Raw genomic sequence first — 23306 nt, 5'->3', positions numbered from 1 at the left:
AACAGACAGAGGTACCAAATGGCCAAAATCAAAGAACACATTTTATTGGCCAAAATAACCAAGAAACCATTTTCTTCCAATAAACAAATAAACCCCCCTAACTGAAACGGTGGTAAATCTTTGCTAACAAATTGAAACAATAACAAACCCCACATAAACTTTACTGTTTATGTTCATCCTCTGGAAGTATTCCTCCTCCTACAGAAGTTATTTGTTCTCCTTAACCCTCCTGCACCACCAGAAGTAGGAGAATGGAAAAACTCATTCAGAAGAAGAGAAAAAGCACACTGGGAGCCATGAGTCTTTCCACTTACACAGGTGAAAGAGGCTGTTGGTGTTTGCAAACACCTTACATGCAATTATCTGAAACTAGTAATTTCCCCTTTTCTCAAGATACAAACATTTTACTACACAAACTATAGTTTTGGGTTTTTTCTAATCCCAGGACACAGGTACAGTTGTGTCCTGTACAGGTTGTTACAACTCAGATACTTCTCTATTCAGAAATCTTGGAAGTTAAAAAAAACATAAAAAAATTGGTTAGACTGAGTTCTTGAGGCAAATGATCATATTCAAACTCAGCATTTACTCATGTCAGTAAAAAAAAGATAGAGAAAGCAGGCCTTTGAGAAAACCTTGCTCTCCATGGTAACTGAAATCTTGGAGGAAAGATAAAAATGAGAGAGAGAGAAAGAGAGAGATATGCCAGACACCAGTTCCAATGGAGGAATTCTCAGGAATATTTTCACTAATTTCTCAATTAAGGGGGATACATTAACAGAAACCATTTAAAAAATCTGGTTAGTAAACGGTTATGCAAATCTGTTCAACCTACCTAGGTGAAAATTTAAGAAACAAAAAAGGAAAAAAAAAATCAGTGTCTTAAAAAAAAGTAGATATTTACACACTGTGTTTTTTAAAACATCCTGTGTATCTGCACTGAGGTGTGTGCTGTGCACACGTCTTTGAAGATGTGTGAGCAGTCACAGCCACAGCACCTCACTGCTGGAGCAGGGAAGCTACACTACAGAACTAATGGGAATCAGCTCATGGGAGCTACTGACTATTGCTGCTGTGCACTGAACAGCACCGTGTGTCTGACAGGGGAATTCCACTGGAAACAGAGAGCCTCCTGCCCTAATCTAGACATGATTTTACAAAACATCTAACACCTGTACCACACCTTTTGTAAGAAAATAGAGAGCAGCTTTGAGCTGCAGTTCTTCTAAACTACTGTAGGAAGGCTTCACTAGATACTTCCTAAATTGGCAACCATCTGAGGTAATCGATGATGCTCTTCAAATGAGCATCCTTCATTTCTCTCCGCCTGCACCAACTGTGGCCTCCTTATTGAGTCCTCTGATCGACAAGTCATAAACCACTTCCTCAATCTTCTTGACATCGTATTTCAGGCCATCGTAGCGTTTCCTCAGGGAGTCGTTCTTCAGGTTGAGGAGACGGAAACCAGAATCCAGCTCGTTGATAAAGGTTGAGATGCGGAGAGGGCGGGAATAGTCACCGGCTGTGACACTGTTCACTGCCAGCCTGGCCTGCGAGAGGAGACACGCAGAACGTTGGCAGAGCACCCACCCAAATCACATCACTGTCCCCATCAGCTGCTTCCCCAAATGAAGCACCTGTGTTCACGCAGTCAGATTATTTATACTTAGATCTACCTTTCTGCTGACCATAACCCTGGATTTTCAATCAAATGACTAGTGTAAATCTTGAAGTATCAGTGAGGAACATGCAGAGAAGCATCTTGCTAGAAGTTCAGATCAAGGTGTTGTGTATCAGAACTTCCAGAACAATTTGGGAAAGCTAAAAAATACATTACTTTGGGTTTTTACGTCAGTTTCAATCCAAAAACGTGCATGAATATCTTCCTTACCAGCTCACTGGCGAGAGTTAATACACCAGAAAGATAATCTTCAATGTCCAAGTGAAAGCCTCGCTCTCGATCAGCTTCAACTGAGACAAAAACAGAGTGGTGATCAGGTGGTGCTGAGCATGACCAAAACCCAGCCAGCTGAAATTGCATTTGTTTACTGGAGGTAATTTGAAATATCAAATTTATGAAATATTATTACAAAATAAAAGTCAGCATTTTCCTGTATGTATGATGAAATTACTGCCTCTCCTCGGCATTTTTATTCAGCATTTTGTACGTCCTCAAGTGGCAGTGCAAGAGGTTATAATCAATCCAAGAGAATAACTGAATTTACATCAATTACAAGATGTATTTTCCTTACATTTTTTCATATCTTTTGCTCTGCGGGGACACAATTCTTTTATGGCAAAGAATTTAATGTTTTCCACCCTTTTTGAACATTAAAAGCAAAAAGTTAAATAAGTAAGCTCACATCTTTGTGTTACTCTTTTGGTAGATTCACACAGTTTGAATGGATGGCCTTCATTGATGGAGAATTTATTAATTACAAGATTAACTTACTCCCAAGTATTTCTGCAACAGCTTCTCGAGTCACTAATGTTTCTGACTCCAAGTAGACTACGAACGCTGCCAGAAACACCAACCGCTGAAGCACAAACCTCCAGTGCTCATGAAATCTGCAGAAGAAACACCAAGTGAAGATATAAATAAGTAATGTCTGTTACTGGAGCATTAGGCAACAGGCACACATTATGTGTGCATTGTGTTTTCTACCTTTACACAGCATTTTGCAGTATTCTAGGCTTAACAAAATGACACCAGATGAAAACCATCTCCTTGGTACCCCAGAACTCCATCCCCAGGTTACCGGCCAGACACTTGCATTTTCTTGTCCCTCTCACACACCTAACTCAGCTCCCAGAGTTTTCCAGGTTGTGGCGCCCACAGACAGTCAAGGCTTTCCCTCCCGCCTTCCCTCAGCAGATCTGAGCTGACAAGATCCTTGTTCTTTGAAATGTTCTTGCCAGACACTGTCCCCTTCTGGCAGCAACAAAACACACAGGTGACAAGTTCATTTAGTGTCTGCACAACCAAACAGCCATTTCATGACAGATTTAGAGCTCTGCTTCCAGAAATGCCCCAAACTGAACAACTTAACTGAAATTAAGGGAGCAGCAAATGCCCAGCTCCCAGATACAAGGGCCGCTCCAACAGATAATCAATTTCTTAAGCTTTCTTTTTTTTTTAAGGAAGTTTCTAGAAAAATAATTTAATACTGAGTATTCTTAGTGAAAAGTTATAGTGTTTGAGCAAAAGCATTTTTTTATATATGCTGACAAAAACCTCACACTTGTCTATCATGATTTACTTTTCAAAGAGAAAGAAGCATTCAGCCCATACACCTTTAAATCATTATTCCATAGCAATGATGCCAAATGCCCAGGTAATTCCCATATATATCTGTCTGGCTGGGTGTGATCCTGCGCACCTGTAATACTGATCAGCAGGAAATTTGGTCTTCAGAGACTCCATCTGTGTCCTCACTGTACTAAAGTGCTCACGAGCCTTCTGACATTTCTTTGGGACTGAAAAAGAAACAGCACAGCATTCAGGGAATGAGTATATTCAGGAAATGGATACTTGACAGGGACTAGGGGTTTGTAAGCAAAGTTTTCTAGTGCAGACAGTGCCATTTGCGCTTCTTCGTTGTCCAAGACAGGCTACTGACCCTCGGAATCCATCTAGGAAGTATTTCTTGTCACACCTTGAACCACAGAGGTCAGGGAGAAAGACTCCTGAGTTCCAGGCTGTCTGATCTGCTCTGGGCCTTCTGAGTCATACAGTCAGTGGAACAGCAACTTTTCTTTCTCCACATTAAAATCTTATCCTATTTTTTTCTTATCAATCAGAGTTAGGTTATGTGAGGTGCAACATCCCTCCAGGTAACTGCATTTCTTGCTTTTTAACGATGTATTTGCAGAAACTGCGTTTCAGTCTGTCCAGTGCGTGTTACCCTCTGCGGAGCAACGATCTCGTTTCCATACCACCCACTGCCACCTCCCGTTTGCCGGCAGGAGTTACAGCCACGCTGCACCCGCAGCACCAGCGACCAACCGGAGGAGTCAGACCAGAACTTCTTAACTGCAGCCCTCTCACGAATCCTGGCCACGGACCAAGGAAGGCCAAAGATCAACCTGACAGGCTCTCCTGCACGTGTAAAAGCCAGGATTACTCACACAAGATCCACAGAAGCTAAACCTGAAAGCTGTGATGGTTTTTATCAAACAAGCCCTAGTAGATGTCACTTAAGTGTGTTTATAAAATTTCATTCAGTTAATAAAACATAATTTCTGTTTAAAGAAAAAAGGGATGGAGAATAACATGGGGAAAAAAATAAAAGCTTCAGGAAGCAGAAGGTGTGAGTGCTCTGTGTGGCAGCCAGGATGAAAGACCCATGTGAAGCTCACTGAGAGCTAAGGGCTGCCTCAGTCCTGAGCTGTCACATAGCCAGGGGGGACAGAGTAAGGAACACATTTGCATTTTGGCTTCTACCACAGGAAACCTGTGACGAAAATAAACAACAATTAACTGTAAAATTAACTGTAAAGGTTTAGATAGAAGTGCCCAACGACAGACACATAACCCCCCAAATTCAAACTATCTTTGTACAGGTATCACCCCTGATGTTGCTGTTTTGAGAGCAAAGACACTGAGGTGGCTTTCAGGCTCTGGAGACCCTGCCTGTCATCCTGGCTGACATCAGCTACCAGCAGGCTCACACTGCTCTGGGCAACTTTCTGAGCAGTTCTCAAACTCCATTTTGGACAGGGAGCCAAGGAAGCTTATGCGAGATGTCCTTTTAAAAGCCCCTGGCTGGTATGGGGAACTGTCCTCCATCAAACTTCCAACTATGCCATGTTTCTATTGACAGAGCTCACACCACCGCTTACCCTTAGGACAGATTACTCGTGCAAACCCTTTCCTGTTCTCACTGGCTCTCTGTTGTTTCCCTCAGTTTTCATCACTCCTCCTCAGTTGATGATGCAGAAATAAACAAAGGAACCAGGAGGCTGCAGGAGGAAGTAAATCTTCTCCCACTTACACTGGCACAAGGAACAACTGGCAAAACGGCTTCTGCTGGAGCTGCACCAGCTGCAGCTGCAATTCAGAGCAACACAGCTGCAGTTACTCAGCATTAGTAACTCTTGTCACCTGTGAACTTGCAGCAATTAATAATATTTTTGACCTTTTTATTATAAGTTTGTATATTTTATTTATAATTTAATATTTTTCTAGTTCAACATAGTTTATTAATAGTGTTAATAGTTTTCCTTACATCTTGGAATAAATAAGTGTAAGGCTAAAAAAATCTTCACGTTACAAAGTACAACCAGAACTCTGCTGCAATGAGAATAACCCTGTCTTTCATAGTTACAGGACTCATTGTTTATCCCTTTTTAATCTCCTAATCATTCTAGTTTCTTAGTAAAAACACAGTACTGACTCAAACAACAAGATGCTGTAGGAAGCCAAACAGACATTTAAGATACTTACACTGCAGAACTACAGCCACTATCAAATAAAACTGCAGTCTGAGCATGTGACATCTGACAGGTGCTATTCTCCCCCAACAATGCTTCTGTTAATTTGCATTCTCTTATTCTGCTGTAAACCTTTATCAATCTAAACATTTATTAACTTTCTTTACTACGCTGGTAACTGATGACAAACTGACAGATCTGTTACCATGAGTTAACTCCTAACCTATTAAGCATGAATTCATTATTTTTGATATTACAAGAACTATAAACTGAGGCTTTGGGTTTTTGGTTGGGTTGGAGGGTTTTGGTTTTGTTCTTTTTTTTTTCTTCAACTATTCCAAATCTCAGACTCTGCAAGTTCCAGGACCAGCTCTGTCCAGCAATTAAAATTAAATGCTGGAAAACAGCCCCTGAAGTTGTCACCCACATAACATCCATGGGTTTTCACAGCTTATAAAACTGTCTGCTTGTCTAAATAACCAATCAGCAGTTCTGACTTCCAGCACTGCCAGATTTCCCAAGCAGGTAGAACTTGCACTTGACAGCACAGGTCAAACCTCAGGTGTTGCTAAACACAGACCCTCTCTGAGGCCAGAGGAATTCCAGGCCTCCAGCTCCAGCAGGAGTGTCCTGGTGAACATCAGGCTGAAAACAACCAGTGAGCTCTGCAGGTGAATAAAACAGCACCTGAGGAGGCTTGTTCTATTCACCTTCGGAGGGTGGCCTGCCCAAATTCCTCTCAAGAGTTTCCAGTGAAGTCAGAATAGTTGCTTCTTCTCAGTAAATGCTGACTAGAAAAAAACTGCTTCTAAGTCACATATGTAAGTTTATTCCAGTAGTTTCACCAGTAAGCTGAGAAATGGGGGAGCCAAAAGAGCACATTTGACACCAGCAGTGTCAGTGGCCTGGAGGAAATAGGCTGGCCCTGAAACATTCTGTCAAACATCTTAAAACAAATTTGGACTGAGAGCCTAGAACCAGGCTAGGCACAACCCAAACTTCAAAAACAGCAGAACGATTCCTGCTGCCACCCAAACATGCAGCAAGGACAGCTCCTGCTTTTTCAGCCTTTGGAAATTCCATTTGTATTTTGCAACATTAGGTAGATTTTACACACACACACACACAATCTGTTTTGTACAAATCAGATTAAAGCCTAGCCCCTTCCCAGTCTACCCTGAGCACTCTCAGAGCTTTCAGGACCGCAGCTTTTTGGGGTGTGGGGTGAACGGGTGGGAAGAGGACACTGATACAAAGGCCCAACGAGTGATGATAGAACAATCCATGCACACATCACTTAGAGGGATACCCAAGAGCCAGTTCAGCATCCCAGGAAGTGAACACCTAGAAAAGAACACGTTGCTCTGCACTGGGACGGGAGGAGAGAAAAAGAGAGAACGGTGCTCCCTAGGGCTGAACGGCAGCTTTGCTACTTGTCTGGCTTGAAACCCTCCCCCCGCGGCCCGGGGCAGGCGGAGCGGCACTCACTGTGCTGGAAGCCGGGCCCCTGGTGCACGCCCTGCAGCAGCGTCAGGATCTCCCGCGCCGTCTGCTCCAGCGCCTGCACCACCTTCCGGATCTCCTGCGGGCACAGCGCGCCGTCAGCCGCGCCACCGCCCCGGCCCCTCCCGGCGCCCGCCCCGGCCCTCTCCCGTGCCCCCCGGCACCTCTCGGATGTCCTGGTCCTGGCCGAGCGCTCCCTGCAGCGCCGCGAACATGTCGCTCACCGACATGGCGGTACCGCCTCTCCCGCCCGCGGGGCCTCCCGCCGCCCCGCGCGCCGCCTCAGCGCCCGCGACGGGCTGCCCGCGCACCGCCTGAGCGGCCCAAGCAGCCGGGAGGGGCGGCTCGGGTGCGCTGCTCGACCCAGGGAGAGAATTGGTGTCCCCGGCCAGGGAGTCGCTGGCCCCGGCGGTGATCGTGTCCGTGTCCGTGTCCGTGCCCGTGTCCGTGTCCCGGAGCGGCGGGGCCGGGCCGGGCCCGGCGGGGCCGCGCGGGGGCCTCGTTGCTGGGAGACGGCGTCTCGTCGCGAGGCGCCGGCTCGAGGGCAGTGACGCCCTTCCGGCGGAGGCAGCATGGCGGCCATGGCGGCCACGGAGGCTGAGGCCGTGAAGGCCCTGCCGCTCCTGGCGCTGGAGCCGCGGCTGCAGCGCGAGTTCCAGCAGAAGGTGCAGCGGTCCCGCAACAAGCGGGCGGCCAAGGTGAGTGGCGCGGCGCAGCGGGGCGGGGGTGGCGCGGCGGGTCCGTTCCCAGTCTGACGCGGCCGCGCTGTGCCCGCAGGAGGAGCTGACGCCCGGCGTGGTGTTCGTGGGGCACCTCCCGCGGGGCCTCTGCGAGCCGCAGCTCCGCGAGTACTTCGGGCAGTTCGGGACGGTGACGCGGCTCCGGCTCTCCAGGAGTAAGAAGGTGAGTGAGAAACTGCGGCCGCCGCCCGAGCCGGGCCGGGGCGCGGCGGAGCCCTCAAACCCGGCCGCCTGCGGCTGGGCCGGGCGGGCTCTGTCACACCCGGGCTCCCTCCTTGCGCCAGCAGCCACCCCGGGGCAGAAGCAGAGGCGGCCTCCCCCGGAGGCTCCTCCGCAGCCCCCTCCGCCCGTGTCCCACGTGGGCCGCGGCGTTCCCGGCAGCGCCGGCCTCTGCCCCCGACCGTGCACGGGCGGCTCGGCCGCGACTCCTGCGGCCCATTTTCCATAAGTAAATTCTCTTCTATGGGGGATGTTGCCAGAGCGCACCAGTTCGAGATATGACGCGAAACGTCACGATTCTGCTCTAGGTTTCTTGTTGCTTTGTGTTCAATTATTCTTTTCGTTTCTGGATTTGCCATCACGTTATGAGGCTGCTGTATAAGCTTGGTAACAACCACAGAACAGCAGCCATGAGGGGCAGCTGTGTTTTTTAACAAGTATGTGCTGGTGAGCTGTTTATTTCACGTACAAACATGTATTTTACAAATAATGTAATACTAATTTAGGCCTAAACCTGGTGCTTTTCATTATTTCACTGAACTTTTTGAAATCACTTGTGTTTAGCTGGTAAGAGGTTATGACTTTGGAAGAATAAAATAATTTTGATAGAGCTCTTCAGGTACCAAAGCATTGTTTGAGGTTTGTCTCTGTCATCACTCACAGACTGGAGGCAGCAAAGGTTACGCATTTATAGAGTTTGAGTGCGATGATGTGGCCAAGATTGTTGCAGACACAATGAACAACTACCTGTTTTCTGAAAGACTGCTCAAGTGTAAGTATAAGCTGAAGTGTAAGTCCTCTAATGTGGAAAGGGAATTCAGAAGTATTTCTGCTATTTTTTTTCAGACTGTTCATAGAACCTTAGGGTTTTTTTATGAAGTTTTGTCCCAAAAGTATTTTCTGTGGGCCTAAGCCTTCCTTCCTTCCTTTTCTTCATGTATAAAGAAGATTCTCTGCAGCCCTTTGGTCACCACTGCTGTTTTTTCCTCCGGGCTGATAATGCTCACGGTGTGATTGTGTAATGTGAAATCTCAGGGAATGGTTGGGTTTGCTGTGGAGGCAGCAAATGTGGAAACTCCTTGTTGTTTGTAACTGTTGCAGCTGTCGTCTGTAAGGTCAGACATAAGGGGCTTTTTTGATTACAAGATTAATGAAATCAGCGAGTTTCTCAGACATGGTGACAGTAACATTTGCTTTGTAAAGAATTATGAGCTATGTGTTGTAAAACAATTATCTGTGATTTCTCTGGGTGAAACTGAAGAAGTGTTCTTTCCATCCATCCTTCATCAGTTCTCCCAGTGACTGAGTGTACAGTTACATGTTCTGTGTTGATGAGATGCTGTGCCATTGACAGTGTTGTCACAAGGAGCGAGCGGCGTTGTGTGGGTGTGTCTGGGGAGAAGGGGAGCTCTGCCGTGACCTCCTGTCCCGTGTTTGTGGTGCAGGTCAGTTCTTACCTCCCGAAAGGGTCCATGAGGACCTCTTCAAAGGCTGTGACAAAATATTCCGGAAGCCTTCCCAGCCGGCGGTCCGGCGGTACAACAGAATCCGCTCCCTGGTGGAGAAGGCCAGGATGACACAGCGCCTGCTGCGGAAGGAGAGGCTCTTACGGAAGAAGCTGGCTGAAAAGGGGCTCGATTATGACTTCCCAGGATTCGTAAGTTTGGCACCATTTCCATGAGTGTTTTGTGCAAAATGTGTTTCTAGGGCTGTGCTAAATACAAGAAAATCACCTATCTTGTGTGGAACTGGCAAAAGTGCTGGAGCCTCGGGGAGGTTCCAGCAGTTAGACATTCTGTGGCTTAATACTGGAGTGCAGTTCACTGGAGAGCAGCAGGGGCTTTGCCTGAGCCCTGTGGGAGGTTTTGGCAGGGTGGAGTTTGAAGGCAGGTCCCAAGCCCAGAGCTTCCATCCACAGACCCTGCCCACACTAACCGGGATGTCGCTCCTCTGCAGAGGGCTTGGGTCAAGTGCTTGAGTTGTAAGCAATGCTGTTTAACATGGTGTGTTTTTAAAATGCACAGGAGCAGCTTTTCTTGTGTTGCTTTGGGTGTTTTTGTTCAAACCAGATCACCTCTGTGTCAGTCAATCTATTTACTGTAACAAAGAAACCTGTGGACTGTTAAGTGACTATTTGCAACTTCACACAAGGAAGTTTGTAGTGATCCACCTGATTTATCTTACTTCCTAGGCTACACAGGCCCTTTGCAAAGAGAGGAAAAAAGTTAAAACATCCAAGAAATCAAAACTGAACGTTTCTTTGACCAGCCAGGTAAGATGGACTGACTAGTCCTGGTGATGTCCAGTACCACACTCTGCCATTCACACCAGGGCAGATGTTTCAAGTCTGCAACTGACATCTTCATCTTGATATCAAAAACCTTGACATTGTTTGCTTGAGAGATTTTTGTGCCAGTAGCTCCTTTGAGATGTATTAACACTCTTGAACAAGGAAGGGCGGTTGAATCATCTCGGTTCTTTCTCCCATGGGAGTGTTCAGCAGCAAGGGCTCTGCTCAGTGTCTTGTAACCAGCAATGCCCATCCCATGGTGCCCCCAGGTAGTGGTGGGTCTGCTGTCAAACTTGGCTGTTCAGCACTCACTCTGCTGGGGACAGGCACCTGTACACCACCTACACCTGTGCTTTAACCTGGTTTGAAATGATCTTCTTGCTGGTATCCTGCTGTTGGTCTGCCCTACGTTACAGTGCCAGCCTGTTTTGGTGAAAAGGAAGTTGAATTGTTAGCACAGTCTAGTGCAGTGTGTCCCCATTTACATACTGTGCTGTCCCTTCTACCCCGTGCTCTTCAGGCATGGTATTTGGTGTTTTGGAAACAAATGCCAGCTAAGAGCAGCATTAGGATGAAAGGGAAGTTCAGGTCATCAGGACTGAGATTTGGGATACTGACAGTCTAAAAAGGTCTGTAAGATTTTGTTTCATCACTGTTGTGAGTTGCTTTTGGTTTTGGTTTTTTTTTTTTATTATTTTGAATGTCGCTGAATTTACTTGTAATAATTGGGAGATGGCTGATTGTGAGGAATAACTTGTACATTCTGTCAGCTGAGTTCTGAGGTCTTACTGAGATAACAAAGCTGGGATGTTTCAGCTCTGCTGGGGGCTTGATTGTGGAATTTCTGTATGCCAGTCTCAGATATACTTTCCCCCGTCACCCTGATTCTTTTCCTCTTGGCTATCATGGTGCTTTGAGTCAGGAGATACAAAGCTTAGAAAGCAAATGTGCATAATGACTTGCTAGAAAATGTGAATTAATTTCCATTTGCCTTTTACATACACTTTTTTGAAGGTGACACTTTTGTCCAAAGAAATAATATCTCAAAAAATAGCTGTTTATAAAAAAAAATAATTTTCCTTAACATGTGGAAATTCTGAAGGAGAGGTGGACTGAGATGCCTTGTGGTACCACAGGAGCAGTGACAACTTTCTCTGGCAGGTGGCTTTGCAGTGAATCATGTTTTTCTGATCTCTTCAGGATCCTACTCCAGTCTGTACTCCTGCAGTGCTCGAGCGCCGGAAAGCTGCTCAGGTGGATGATGATGCAGAGGATGATGAAGTAACTCTCCGACTGCCCCCTGCCAGTGTTAAGAACGCTGTGCAGAGGCCAAAGAAGCAGCCAAGGAAAAGACCGAACCTGAATATACAGAAATAGACTTAAAATTTTAGGGGCTATAGCCATGTTTTCCCTCAACTTAAAAACTGTTGAGGTGGACCTTCTAGTGGTTCTGCTGCCCTGGCTCTGTTCGTCCTGACTAGACTGTTTCAGTCTTTCCTAGGCAAGGACTGTTCACAAATCCTCCCCCTCTGCTGTAGCCATCAGAAGACCTATGGCCTTCTCTGCCTTTGAAGATTTTCTTGACTTTGTGCTCACAAGTGCCCGGTGCTGTGACATGGCTACAGTCGTGCCGGAACCTGCAGTTAATTTTGTAACTTGACTCTAGCGCTCACTGTTTGGAAAGAAAATGTGAGACTGTCCATTCAGAGCTTGCTGAGGAAAGCAAATGTATCTTAGATTTATAATTAATGACAGGTTATTAAAAAAAACCCCATTTTTCAACTTTGTTGGCTCTGGTAGTGGTTCTTCTGTTTAACCCAATGTCTGTGTTTCATGTGAGTTCTCACATTTTGGACGAATACAGGGCAAGAGATTTTTTTTTCCCCCTCAAGGAAGACATTCTATGAATTTCATCTCCTGTTTGTGATTAGTCAAGATCTGCCTGTACTGTCCAGGGCAGAGGTAGAATACCACACTGCCTGAGCAAGCCAGTGCCTTTCAGCCCTACTTTCAGCAATGCCTGGGAAACTGCCTTTGCCAGAACATGGAGTGGTTGCAGAGAGCCTGGAAAGGCCTTGGATTAGGAAGATGGGGAGAAAAGACAGTCAGATGGCTCAAGTCGCTCACATTCAAGATTCCCATTCCTTTCACTGTGCAGGCCAAATATTTGTGTTTGAGTGTTCCCTGCTGCGGAGGACACAGGGTGACAGAGCTGGTGGCTCAGCCAGTCACATTCATTTCTCACCCACTTCTGTAAAAGGCATTTCACTGTGCAGAGGTCCCAGGTGGCACCTGCTGACGTACTGCTTTACCTCAGGGATGGCCAGGCAAAGGTAACTCTGGGGTTTCGTGTGCCACAAATGTGCTGTTGCCTGGTTCAGAAAATATTCAAGGACCTGCAAAGTGTGGCTGCTTTTAGAAGGACTTCTTGCTGAGCTGTAGAGGGGAGCAAACGGTGACAACTAGCTTAGATAAAGCTGTTCTTAGAGTGAGCCGGGCTCTGAGAAGATGCATCAGTAATCAGAGCAGTCTGGGTTCTCTTGGCAGTGCTGTTGTCCCTGCAGCACCTTGTCCCTGCATTTTAGTTTCACTGCCTGCATGAAACAAGGGTATCTTCTGCTTCAGAGGACAATAAGCACATTGCAATATTGCAATAAACATCTGGGTGGGTGAACCAGGAGTGGGAAGGCAGGTTTTGTATGAGTTCAGAGAACTGAGTGTAGCTTTTTGTTCTGCATTAAGATTTATTTTTGTTCCAGCTATCTTGTCATAGAGCTGATGGCAGACATCCAGTCCTGTTTGAAAAGGCAGTTTGACTGTGAACTTAGAATTTGGATTTTATTGCAAATCTGAGACCTGTAGAAATTCCAGTTTGGGTTCTGTGGCACCTACTTAGCCATGATTAAAGAGTCTCTGCTGCTGTTGGCTGCAGGTCAGGTTTGGCAGAAGGTTTCAGAGGAAAGCCCAGGTGATAATAACTGGCTGCTCAGGTAGGTGGCTGGCACTAATTCCCTGGCTATTTTAAGACTGGAGTCCTGGCAGAGGAGAACAAATCTAAACCATTGGCCTGGCTAATCCTGACCTATCCAGCCTGATCACTTAAATAATTGTGAGGTTGTAATGACATTCTCTTGGTGACTCAAATTAGACCATTCTCCTTTGTCGCCCTAAACTGTCGAGGAAGCCACTTGGGTGAGTGTGTCTTTATCTCAAACACTTGTCACCTTGGGCATGCCAGAGAAATCAGTTCACCAGCCCACTGGTCATGGACACTCCTTACCTTTTAATAGTGTTGCTGTGTACATCTACAGGCTTTCTTCCCTCTGCGATGTTTGATGTGAAACAGGCAGTGCTTGCACCTCAAATCTGTGGAAAATACATCCTCAGCTAAGATGTGAGATACACAGGATCAGAATAATTGGCAGAAATTGCTTATCTGTTCGTAACTGACGTGCAGCTCTGCAAGAACTTCTAGCTTGACATCATACAGCTGACAGCAGCAGAAAAAAAAGCAATTTCTTTCAAAATCCGTGTTCCTAACTTTGTGATGGGCAAATAAAGATGGCTGTTGGGTCAGGAAGAACTAGAAATGTGGCTGGACTTACTCCTGCGGGGAGCTGAATCTCTCGGACACAGCCTGACACCGGGGGGCAGCATGCCTCAGCTGTGGACTTATGCTGCAGGACAAGGTTTCCTGGGAAATGACGTCCGGCTGTATGAAGAAACCTGTCTTGTCCAGGCAGTTTGGAGTGACTGGCTGCATTGGTGTGACTCATGTGTCTCTAACAAGGTTTAAGAATATATGAGAAACCTGGTATGGATCTTAATCAAATATGTCCATTTCTGTGGTGCTACTCCTTTCCTAGGCTGTTAAGTTAAAGCTGCTCTTAAGAGAACTTAAGTTTATCTAGAGTAACTTCTCCAGTGCAGTTCCATGTTCACCAAAGCCTGAGCATCCTCCTTCGTATGCTTCCCGTTCCAACCCTTTGGCCTGCATTTTGAACCCAGAGTTGCATTGTTCCTACTTTGCTTTTGTTGCTGCTCTCCTCTCTGTGCCCACTGTTCTGCCCCTGCTGTGTCCACTTGTGGCTCTCTTCTGTGTTTGACTCAGTGGATTCTTTTCATGCTGCTTGCAGTGCCAGGGCTATCCTGTCTGGCTGCATGAGCTTCCAGGGGATTTGGCTTCTGCAGGTCTCTTGGACAGGTTTGTTCCTTTAAGCCAATACCCTGGCTGCTGCTGACTCTCTGTGTTCACATAGCAGTGTGAGCCTTGATGGGAAGACATTCAAGAAAGCTGTGCTTACAATAAGGTTGCTTCCTGCTGTAATTTTCCTTTCCCTTCCTTTTGTTTGTTCATCTTCCTTCAATTGAGATCAGCTTAGATGGCAGTTCTGAAAAGCAAGGAAACAAAATTCTGTTTTGTTTGAGTAAAGCACAACAATACCCAAGCTACAGCAAGGAACTCTGGGCAGAAGGGCAGCTTTTCTTGGTGATAGGTTCTGTTTTTAGGCTGCCTGTGTTATTAATATACTGCTGTCCAGGGAGATGTACGTAAGCAGAAATTCAGACACCTGATACTTGCCAAACATAGTTTCCATAGCAAGTGGACAGACATGCTGTGTCATGAGTTATGCCTCAGTCCCTGCACTGATTTTATTTTCTCATCTCTGCAGTCGTTTGATCATTCATCTTGGACAAACACAAACCTCCTGGCCACTGATTTTAGGGCAGGCTCTGAGTTGTTTTTACTGGAATGCTAGGAGTGCTGGGGCTGTGGGTTCAAGGCATGACTTGCAAGTGCTCTGCCTTTCAGTAACGAATGACTTTGTGGAGCTGTTTTGCTGAACACTTACGTATGTATTACTGTTTTCAAGCTTCAAAAACACTTATGTGCTAGCCAAGCCTGCTAATTTACACTCATTTATTACAATTTTTCTGTTTTGCAGGAGGGGGAGCTGTTTTTAAGAGTGCTTAGCATTTCCCAGCACATGAAGTACTGGAAGTATAAGAAATATGGGGGTTGGGGAGGGTGGGGGAGAAAAGCAGAACTGGCTGCGAGATAGAGGGGAGAAAGGAATGATGAAGCCAATGTTCACCTCTCAAGAAAAAGGCACTGGTGCATTGGCAATGTTAGACTGCTCAAAATTAAAGGTGCACTTTTATGTTTCGTTACTTGTTTTGCCTGTCAGATGTGCTGTGGGATGCCCAGGCTGCACAGAGCGTAAGGAGTGTGCTGCAACCACGGTCCAAGTGCTGGTGCTTGCTCATGATCAGAGTGGAGGAGCAGAGCAGGCTGGGCAAGTGACACTTGCTCTTGCCAGTACCAAGCCTGTTTGCTTGCATACCTGGCTTTTCAAAAGGCTGCAGCCCTGAGGAACAAGGCTAAAACCTGTCTGCAAATAGCTCATGGTGCAAGGGAGGACTTGGGCATGGCTCTGAGGGGTGACACGCTCTCCTCTCAAGTAACGCACCAGCGAGGCAGAGGGTAGCTCTAGCAAATTCCCCCTCTCTCAGCTTTCCCTTCGGAATGTTGGGGTGTTTGGTTCTCACTTTGCTGTGGGATGCAGCTGCCTGGGGTAGGGCTGTTCTGTGTGAGGTGCTGTGCACATCCCTGCCCTGGTCAGGGTGTTGCAGGTGAAAGCCGGACAAGCAAGTAACAGGAGTAGAGTGAATGTGATCTCCATTATGTGTTTTCCAGGAATACCCATGAGTCCTCTTGGACCAGGCTCCTTCATTGTCCAAGACACTGTTCAAATACATCCTGTTTTCCTGAGTTTACAATCTAACCCCCAAATTCTTGAACCATTCAACTCTAGGCAGCAATAATCTGCATCTTCTTAGCCAGAGATATGTTGGGGACCACCCCAGGGTGCTGCTGGAACAGTGAGGAGGCCATTCTGAGCTGCTGCCTGGCATGGCTAATGCAGGCACATCCCTCCCTGCCAAAGGCCAGCAGCTGTCAGAGCAGGCTGCAGAAATGGCTAACGGTGTGAGTGAGAATTCTTAAAGTGAAACACTTTCTCCCATGCAGGGTGCAGCAAGGCCTCTCATCACTTCTCCCACCCAGCATTAATTAAGCATATGGCAGGGGCAGAGATCTTGACTGTCCTGGGAGGCTTGGACTAGTTGTGGCCAGTAATCATGTGGCTCTTCTGTGCCGGCAAAGGATAAACTACAGAGAAGCTCCTACATAAATCTTGGCTCTGAATGAGGAAGAAAATGCTGGTTTATAATTGTCATCAAATTTGTTGCTGAAGAGAGCAGGAAGGATTGGGAGGATGACCACTGCAGGACTTTGAGACAGTAAGGCACTGGGGTCACTTCCTTTCCCTGGTTGCACATTTGACCCTGCACTTGACCCATTACATGAAGTCTAGGGCTTGGCCTGGATTTGAAACTTGTTGTTTTAATGAACAGGAAGGAGAAAAAAAAATCTGGGTTTTATGGTCGTGGTTTTGGAAAGCCCTGTTTTTTTTCTGTGCATTTTTCCAGTGCTGACTGAGAGGAGGCTTGGTGAGCAGGTACAGACCTGGAAATCAGGCTGCTTGCTCCGCAGTGTGGCGTTGCTGCCAGTTTCCCACAAGGGCTTGCACAAACCCAGCAAGTTTGCATGTGTGTTGTTTTTTTTTAAAAAAGAAGGGAAGTAAGTTACTTCTGTCAGGGTGGCTTCACAAGGCTGAAAGCGTTGCACCATTTTGAGAGTGAAGGCAGTACTTTGCCTCTCGCTCCTGTACTCAGTTACTGTTTCTCACAGAAGGCAGTCTGCAGTGGGGAGTGAGCAGAGTCTGTGCCAGCTGTGCAGCAGCAGCACAGCTGCTTTGTTGCCTGTAGCATTTTTATTTCTGTTGATGTGAGAGCTGGAAGGGATTGGGTGTGTTTTTCAGGTGCTGGGCTATGTTTGCAGGTCTACCTGTTACAAGGGCTGGGTTCATCTGCCCAGAGACAATGGCAGAGGAAATGTAAGACAAATCTATAAGGCTTTTCCCTCAGCTATCCCACACAAAGATGTGGTGTTTGCAATTTATTAACTGGACATCGCTTAAAGTGCATTCTATTGAATTGTATCCTGAAAAACAAATTCCAGGTTTGGAGCTGCTGGAGCTTTGTGACTGGTCTGGCCAGAGCTATGCAAGTGCAAGGGACTAGTTTGAGAGTCATTACGGATTCTCCTAAGGCAAACCTGTCTGTTGGTGTAATGTCAGTGCAACCAGATGAATCACAGTCTAAGTTTTTATCCTGAGAACTACTAGCTCAGCTTTTTTTCCCCATCAGCTCATAATTTTACAAGATGAAATCCCACCGTGTTAATATATAGTATAGAATCAATCAGTTGGTTGTTAAGACTCATTTGGAGTTGGTGATTTGGACAATTGGTTTTGGGTGAGCTGCCAGTGTATGTTTGCTGTGTTGCCATTCAATGTCAACCCTCCCATTGCATTCTGTAAGAGCTTCCATTAATTTCAGTAGAAATCTGCATTTGGGGTGAAGGGTGACCTAATCTTTAGAAAGGATCTTAATCCACTTAGCCTTTCTTGCAAAGCTCAGCGTTTTTTCCTTGTCAGGAGCAGACTGCATTCCTAACCTTGATGTGTCACTTTCCAGTTGGCTTAATATTTGGGTGAGGATAAAAAGGAAATGTTTTTCAAAGATTAAAAGAACCCATGCTGCTAAGGTATGTGCACGTGTGATATGCAAGTATAAAAAAAAAAGATATGAGCATAATTGTGTTTGGGTGGTGGAAAAAAGATATAATAACATCAGCAGATGACTACGGAAAACAAGTACAGGAAGAGGTAAATCCATTTGAAACAGTGTAAATGGGAAATTATGAGGGAAGAGGAAATGGGGCTGAAATGTTGTTTAATGTAAATTTAAGTGCAAGACAAAAATAGGACTCTTGTAAGTTTGACCTGTAAACGTCTCTTCCCAGGGGCCTGAGGGCAGCCAGGAAAAATACAGTCTCTGATACAAATACAAGACCTAGTGCCCATGCCTTGGTAAGACCAGAGATCATCTTCTAGGCTGCTGCATTAATTCTAATGCAGCTCAGAAATGGTGGAAAATAGTTGCCAGGAGCCTGTGTTCAGTTTTGGGGGGTTTAAGCTCAGGCTCTGGTCACAAAACAAAGAATTCCACAATTAACACTAATTGGTACCTTCCTTGATGTTTTGGTCAGGGAGAATGAACTGTTCCCTGCCTCCCTGGAGGCAGTCACTCCAGGTCAGGGGAAGAGGCCCATGGGGATGTCGTCTGGCTCACAGGACCTTCATGCCAATGGGAAATCTCTAATCAAACCCAAATCACACTTCGTGAAGACTATCTGCTTTGTACGTGATGTTTCTCCTTGGGTGGCCAAATGTCTGCAAGAAGTGAACACACACAGACGTGCCCATGTGCACACGATGAGCCTTGAAGCCATTTGCTCACATCCCTTTAATCAAAACCTTCTGCTTTTGCATTTTCTTTTCTGTTTGGTGACTGAAGCGCAGCTTCATGTGCCTTCACGTGGGAGTTAAGTGGGTCAGTGGGATGCTTTGTTCGTGGCAGCTCTCACGTGGAAAAAGTCCGATGCAAAACACTGAGGCTTGGCAGGAAAGTGCCAATTAAAGATAGCGGTGGAGGAGCACATTGTGTGAGCTGAAAGTGCTCAAATCTGGGGCTGTGACAACTGTCATGTGCAAAGGAAAGAACGAGGAATTACTAAATTTGATGTTGATCTGAAGTACTGTTTCCCTGTTTCCAGTGTTTGTTCTCACACAGTATGGATGAGGAGTTCGTTCCTTGTTTCACAGGTGAGCGGTAGAAGAGGTGAGTCACACAAGGAGCCTGTGCCAGTGGGATCAACAGCACTCAGAAGCTGGGTACCTGGGCTTCTCCTTGTGTTGGCCCATGGTATTTATCTGCTAGCAGCAGTCCAGCCTTCTCCTTAGCACTGCACAAGTCTGTTCAGATGGTGTGTTCGGGGGATTTAAGTGCCAGGAGATGGCAAAGGGAGAGATGCAATGCTACATCAAGTCAAGTGAAGCTGTTCTCCCCCTCAGCCATGCCAGTAGTCAAGTTGGGACAGCACATAAAGGAAATGTGGCTTTCTAAGTCTGCATGGCGGTGTGCTCAACTCTAGAGAAGCAACTCAGGGACAGCCAGGTTTTGATGCTGCTGTCCTCTGCTGTCATGGGCAGCTACATCATCATATTGTCATTCTTAAATACATTTCTCCTTGGAGCACTCAGCCCTCAGATTCCTGAGAAGATTTTGTGCAAAAGGGCCCTGAAGGAAGGGGGAAGACAGATCACTCAGCCACAGTCAGTGTTTCTGCTAAAATAGAGCCAGTCCATCCCGCTACTTCCCACTAGTTCTGTTTTATTGATGGGTTTTTGTTTGAAAGAGCAATGTGGGTAATTGAAAGCTAGTCTTACATTTCTTTATTTTAAAAAGCTTTCTGACTTTGCTTTGCCCTTACTTAAAAGCTTTCTGTGCCCTTGCTGCAGATGTCCCTAAGTTCATCTTGTGTTTCACCCTGCAGGTGGACTTGTTTAGCACGTGTATAGGCATACACCTGCTCAACAAGCAGGGAACAAAGTACTTTGCAGGTGGACTGATTAGAGAGATACATGCTGCCTCACTGGGAATAGTATCCTCTCAGGAGACAGATGTTCCTACCTTTCTGTTGCACTAGTCTGTGTGTTTTGGAGATCTGTGTGTGAGACAGGTAAGTAAAGGGATATCTTTCAGAAATGAGAGTATAGTAAAAAGTATCCTTTTTTAGGGATGCTATGTATAAGGGTACTGCCAAATGCCTGCTGTTGAGCCACTGGTAGTGAAGGCCTTGTCAAGAAGTCATGTGTGATGGTAGCAGCTCTTCCAGTGGTTACTGCTGTTTTCTTCATTTAGAGAGTCCTTTCTGCACCCCAGGATAAATCCCCAAGGATTGGTTAGCAATAACATAGTTGTTACCTAACAATAAGTTTGGGGAAGCTGAATTATCCCTCAGACTGGAGATCTGAAGCTTAGATCTGGTTGCCCTTGGGGTATCCTGATGTGCCTTCATGGTGGGTTTCCACTGAGAGCCATTACAGGCAATGGATGCAGACCTATCATAGGTGGGCTGGAACTAAAGCAGATGGATATCCCTGGGAAAGTCAATGGACTGTGCAGGGTAATCAAGAACCTCATCTGAGCAGAACTGAAGAATACTGAGATTAATGTTAAGTAACCTGAAGGGCAAGAATCAGAACAATGCCTTCACCTCTTTTTTAAAAAATTTGAAGAAAGCTTTCAAGTTACAATGTATTTTGGACTTCTTTTTCCAATGAAAATGAGGCTTATGTGATCAGTCTGTCCGTCTGCTCCTATTCAGCTGTTAGGCTAGCCTCCTCCTTTTTCCTTCTCAACATTTAGGGGGGAGGAAAGAATCTCAAGTTTCATGAGAACTGGAAGAGAGAAATAATCATTGCCAGCCTCAGGGGGAGGCAGGAGGGGAGCTCAGGCATGGTGTGATCCCTTTGGCAGAAGGCTGCCCTTCGACGTGCATGTGTACACAGCCCTGGATAACCACACACTGTGCTGCCTGTGTCCCCTTGGAGGGGACTGTCACAGGAAGGTAGGGCTGCTGAGAGAACAGGGCAGATTAGAGGGACAAAAAACACAGATCTGTGGGAAACTAAGCATCATTGGTGCTGCTGCTCATGGAACAATTTGGTTATCTTAAATATAGGCAGAAACTGTTGTAAAAGTCTTTGCAGGGAGCCAAGGAAACAGTCACATAATAACAGGAAAAAAAAAACATTAGAGCTGATTAGGTGACAAATTTATTTCTGTGCAGAGACTTTACCTGTTTTATAATAAAAATGTGAAGAAAACACATAGAAAAAGACTGTGTCCACAATCTTTTTGTTAATTGCAGAGTGAGGAAGCTTTTAAGTTTTGTGCAGTTGTCCCTAAGTCTTGCAACAAAAAAGAAAATAAAAAACATATTTTCTATGCCAGCGTTATCTAGGAGGGGAGGAAAAAATACTTAAAAACTATGCCAGATGTATTTCTCAGCATTTCTTTATGAAGCTTTAGGCTGTTGGTCACTGCCAAACAGTGACCGTAAAATCACCAAAAGTAAGAATCTGTGAAGAAAGGGCAAACATACAATTATATCAGAAGGAATATTAGGAAATTTCCAAAGTAAATGCCTCTGTATTGCAATACTGAAGAGAAAGAATTCACAGCAAATGTGATACACAATTATTGAGTTCTTACTAAAATGAAATTAAATATTGCTTATTATAATTCACCTATCTTAGAGGTATTCAGTCTTTATCTAATTTTCTTGCTCAAAATGGATTGTGATGGTATTTTGGGAACAGAGGGAACTATCTAGCGTCTGAGAGATCTTTGCCTGTAGTTGTAGCAGATTCAGCTGAAGTGGAAGGATTGGTCCTTCATTAATGTACCCGTGACCTCTGTCATCAGCTGCAGTTGGGAGACTGCAAAATGAGAGCAGGGAAAACAACTGGAGTCCTGGTTGCAGAACTACCCAACGAGGGAGGGAAAGCACTCGGCACAGGGACTGTGCCTCCTCTGGGTACAGAGCGATGGTAACATGGGGACTGGGAGGCCACAATAGGTGAAGCAGAGCTATTGCGTCTCTACTGTGGGTAGTGCTTAGCCAGTTAGGGCTCTCAAGAGATTAGCTACTGCCTGGGGGTGAGAACCATGGTAATTTCTAAAGCTGGTTTGTAATCACCTGCTTTCAGTTTACCCAGAGCTGGCATCCTTTTAAGCACTAATATCCCCAGCTTTCTCTTGACATCTGTGTAGCCTGTTCCAGAACTTAAGTGCAGCCTGTGCCGATGGCTTCACTCAAAGCAGCGGTTTATGTATTGCTCTCGAACCTGAGGGAGGAAAGGAACAAATTACAAAATCTAGGATTATTTGGAGAGGGCTTGCCAAAAGCAATTTCTGTGCCAAAACTGTGAGCCAAGGAGAAGGGCATTATTATTTCAAGAAGTTATGAATGAAAATGAACCATTTGCTCCACATACAGCTCTCCCCTATGAACTGTTTTGATGGCTCAGACTACAGGCTTGTTGGGAACCACAGTGTCACCTGGGGAGGTCAGCTGCAGAGGACGAGCACAGTGGTGGTTCAAGGGGAGATGGAGGTTAATTCCCTACAACACCATGAAAGCAGCAGTCATGAGCCCAGGCAGGAAGATTGTCAAACGTGTCTTGGCAAAGAGCCTCTGCACAGGGCATTTGTTTCCCATTCTCACCTCAGTTACATAGTGGTGGTACTGCAACTCATTCCATGTAGGAGAAAGATTTAGTTGCTTTTAAATGCAGCTTTTTAACTAAGGCTGCACAGAGCAGAGACATGTGGAGCTCCTGGAGCATCCAGCGGGTCCAGTGGAGAGCAACAAACGTGATTAAGAGACTAGAGCATCTCTCTTATGAGGAAAGGCTGACAGTTGGGCCTCTTCAGCCTTGAGAAGGCTGAGAGGGGACCTCATCTATGTGTATCTAAAGTGGGAGGCCGAGGAATAGGACAAGAGGCAACAGGGAGAAAGATGCACAGCGAGTTCCACCTGAATGTGAGGAAGAACTTCTCTATCGTGTGAGTGATTGTGCACTGGTACAGATTGCCCAGAGAGGCTGTGGAGTCTCCATCACTGGAGACATTCCAGAGCCGTCTGGATGCAATCCTGTCCCATGTGCTCTGGGATCACCCTGCTCGAGCAGGGAGGTTGGGCCAGATGACCCCCTGTGGTCCCTTCCAACCCGCCGCATTCGGTGATTCTGTGGAACAGTTTCCCTCACTGGAGATCACTAGAGGAGGGCAGTGCCCTGGCACGCAGCCGCGCGGCAGCGTTCAGCCCTCGCGCTATCGCCAATTCTTTGCAAAGCATTTGAGCTTCTCCGCGGTCGGACCCAGGAGCCAAGGGCACGGCACTGCCTGGAGCCGCCCTCGGGGGCCGATGAGGCGGGACGGAGCTCTGGCACTCCCGGGACCACACGTCCCCGCGCCCCTCGGTCCCGGCGCTGCCGCCGGGCGGTATCTCCATGGCGACCGGGCGCGCGCGGTAACGGCCCATCCCCGCGCATGCGCAGGGCGCGCGCTGACCTCACCGCGGC

General features: G+C 46.4%; 4 protein-coding genes across 13 annotated transcripts in view; 3 read left to right on the top strand and 1 right to left on the bottom strand.

Moving 5' to 3' along the window:
- LOC113965483 overlaps positions 1-2483 on the top strand; it is a 53963-nt gene extending 51480 nt beyond the window's left edge. Inside the window, exon 11 of the transcript XR_003533550.1 lies at positions 2388-2483. The gene's annotated coding sequence lies outside the window, so the exon portion shown is untranslated. The remainder of the gene's footprint in view (positions 1-2387) is intronic.
- On the bottom strand, positions 13-7234 carry TSN (translin). Its single transcript, XM_027678978.1, has 6 exons — positions 7101-7234; positions 6922-7015; positions 3381-3477; positions 2453-2568; positions 1892-1971; positions 13-1550 (listed from the first exon to the last, which is right to left on the bottom strand). The coding sequence occupies exons 1-6, from the start codon at positions 7164-7166 to the stop codon at positions 1314-1316; spliced, it is 690 nt and encodes a 229-aa protein (XP_027534779.1). The 5' UTR covers positions 7167-7234; the 3' UTR covers positions 13-1313.
- A 251-nt stretch (positions 7235-7485) lies between these two features.
- NIFK (nucleolar protein interacting with the FHA domain of MKI67) lies at positions 7486-11971 on the top strand. The gene is given in 7 exon segments (XM_027678975.1): positions 7486-7634; positions 7714-7839; positions 8559-8667; positions 9341-9552; positions 10087-10167; positions 11386-11536; positions 11539-11971. Coding segments are annotated over 7 exon segments (843 nt in total). The 5' UTR covers positions 7486-7508; the 3' UTR covers positions 11577-11971.
- Positions 11972-21661: 9690 nt separating this feature from the next.
- Positions 21662-23306, top strand: part of CLASP1 (cytoplasmic linker associated protein 1) — a 179650-nt gene continuing 178005 nt past the window's right edge. For 4 of the 10 annotated variants that reach the window (XM_027678959.1, XM_027678958.1, XM_027678957.1 and 1 more), the window contains exon 1: positions 21665-21770. The gene's annotated coding sequence lies outside the window, so the exon portion shown is untranslated. Of the gene's footprint in view, positions 21771-23306 lie in introns of all 10 variants that reach the window. The other 6 variants (XM_027678952.1, XM_027678951.1, XM_027678949.1 and 3 more) reach the window with 2 other exon arrangements.

This window comes from Neopelma chrysocephalum, unplaced genomic scaffold (genome assembly GCF_003984885.1).
Source record: "Neopelma chrysocephalum unplaced genomic scaffold, ASM398488v2 Primary Assembly neopelma1_44, whole genome shotgun sequence".
NCBI classification, from domain to species: Eukaryota; Metazoa; Chordata; class Aves; order Passeriformes; family Pipridae; genus Neopelma; species Neopelma chrysocephalum.
This window is presented reverse-complemented; position numbering and strand designations above follow the sequence as displayed.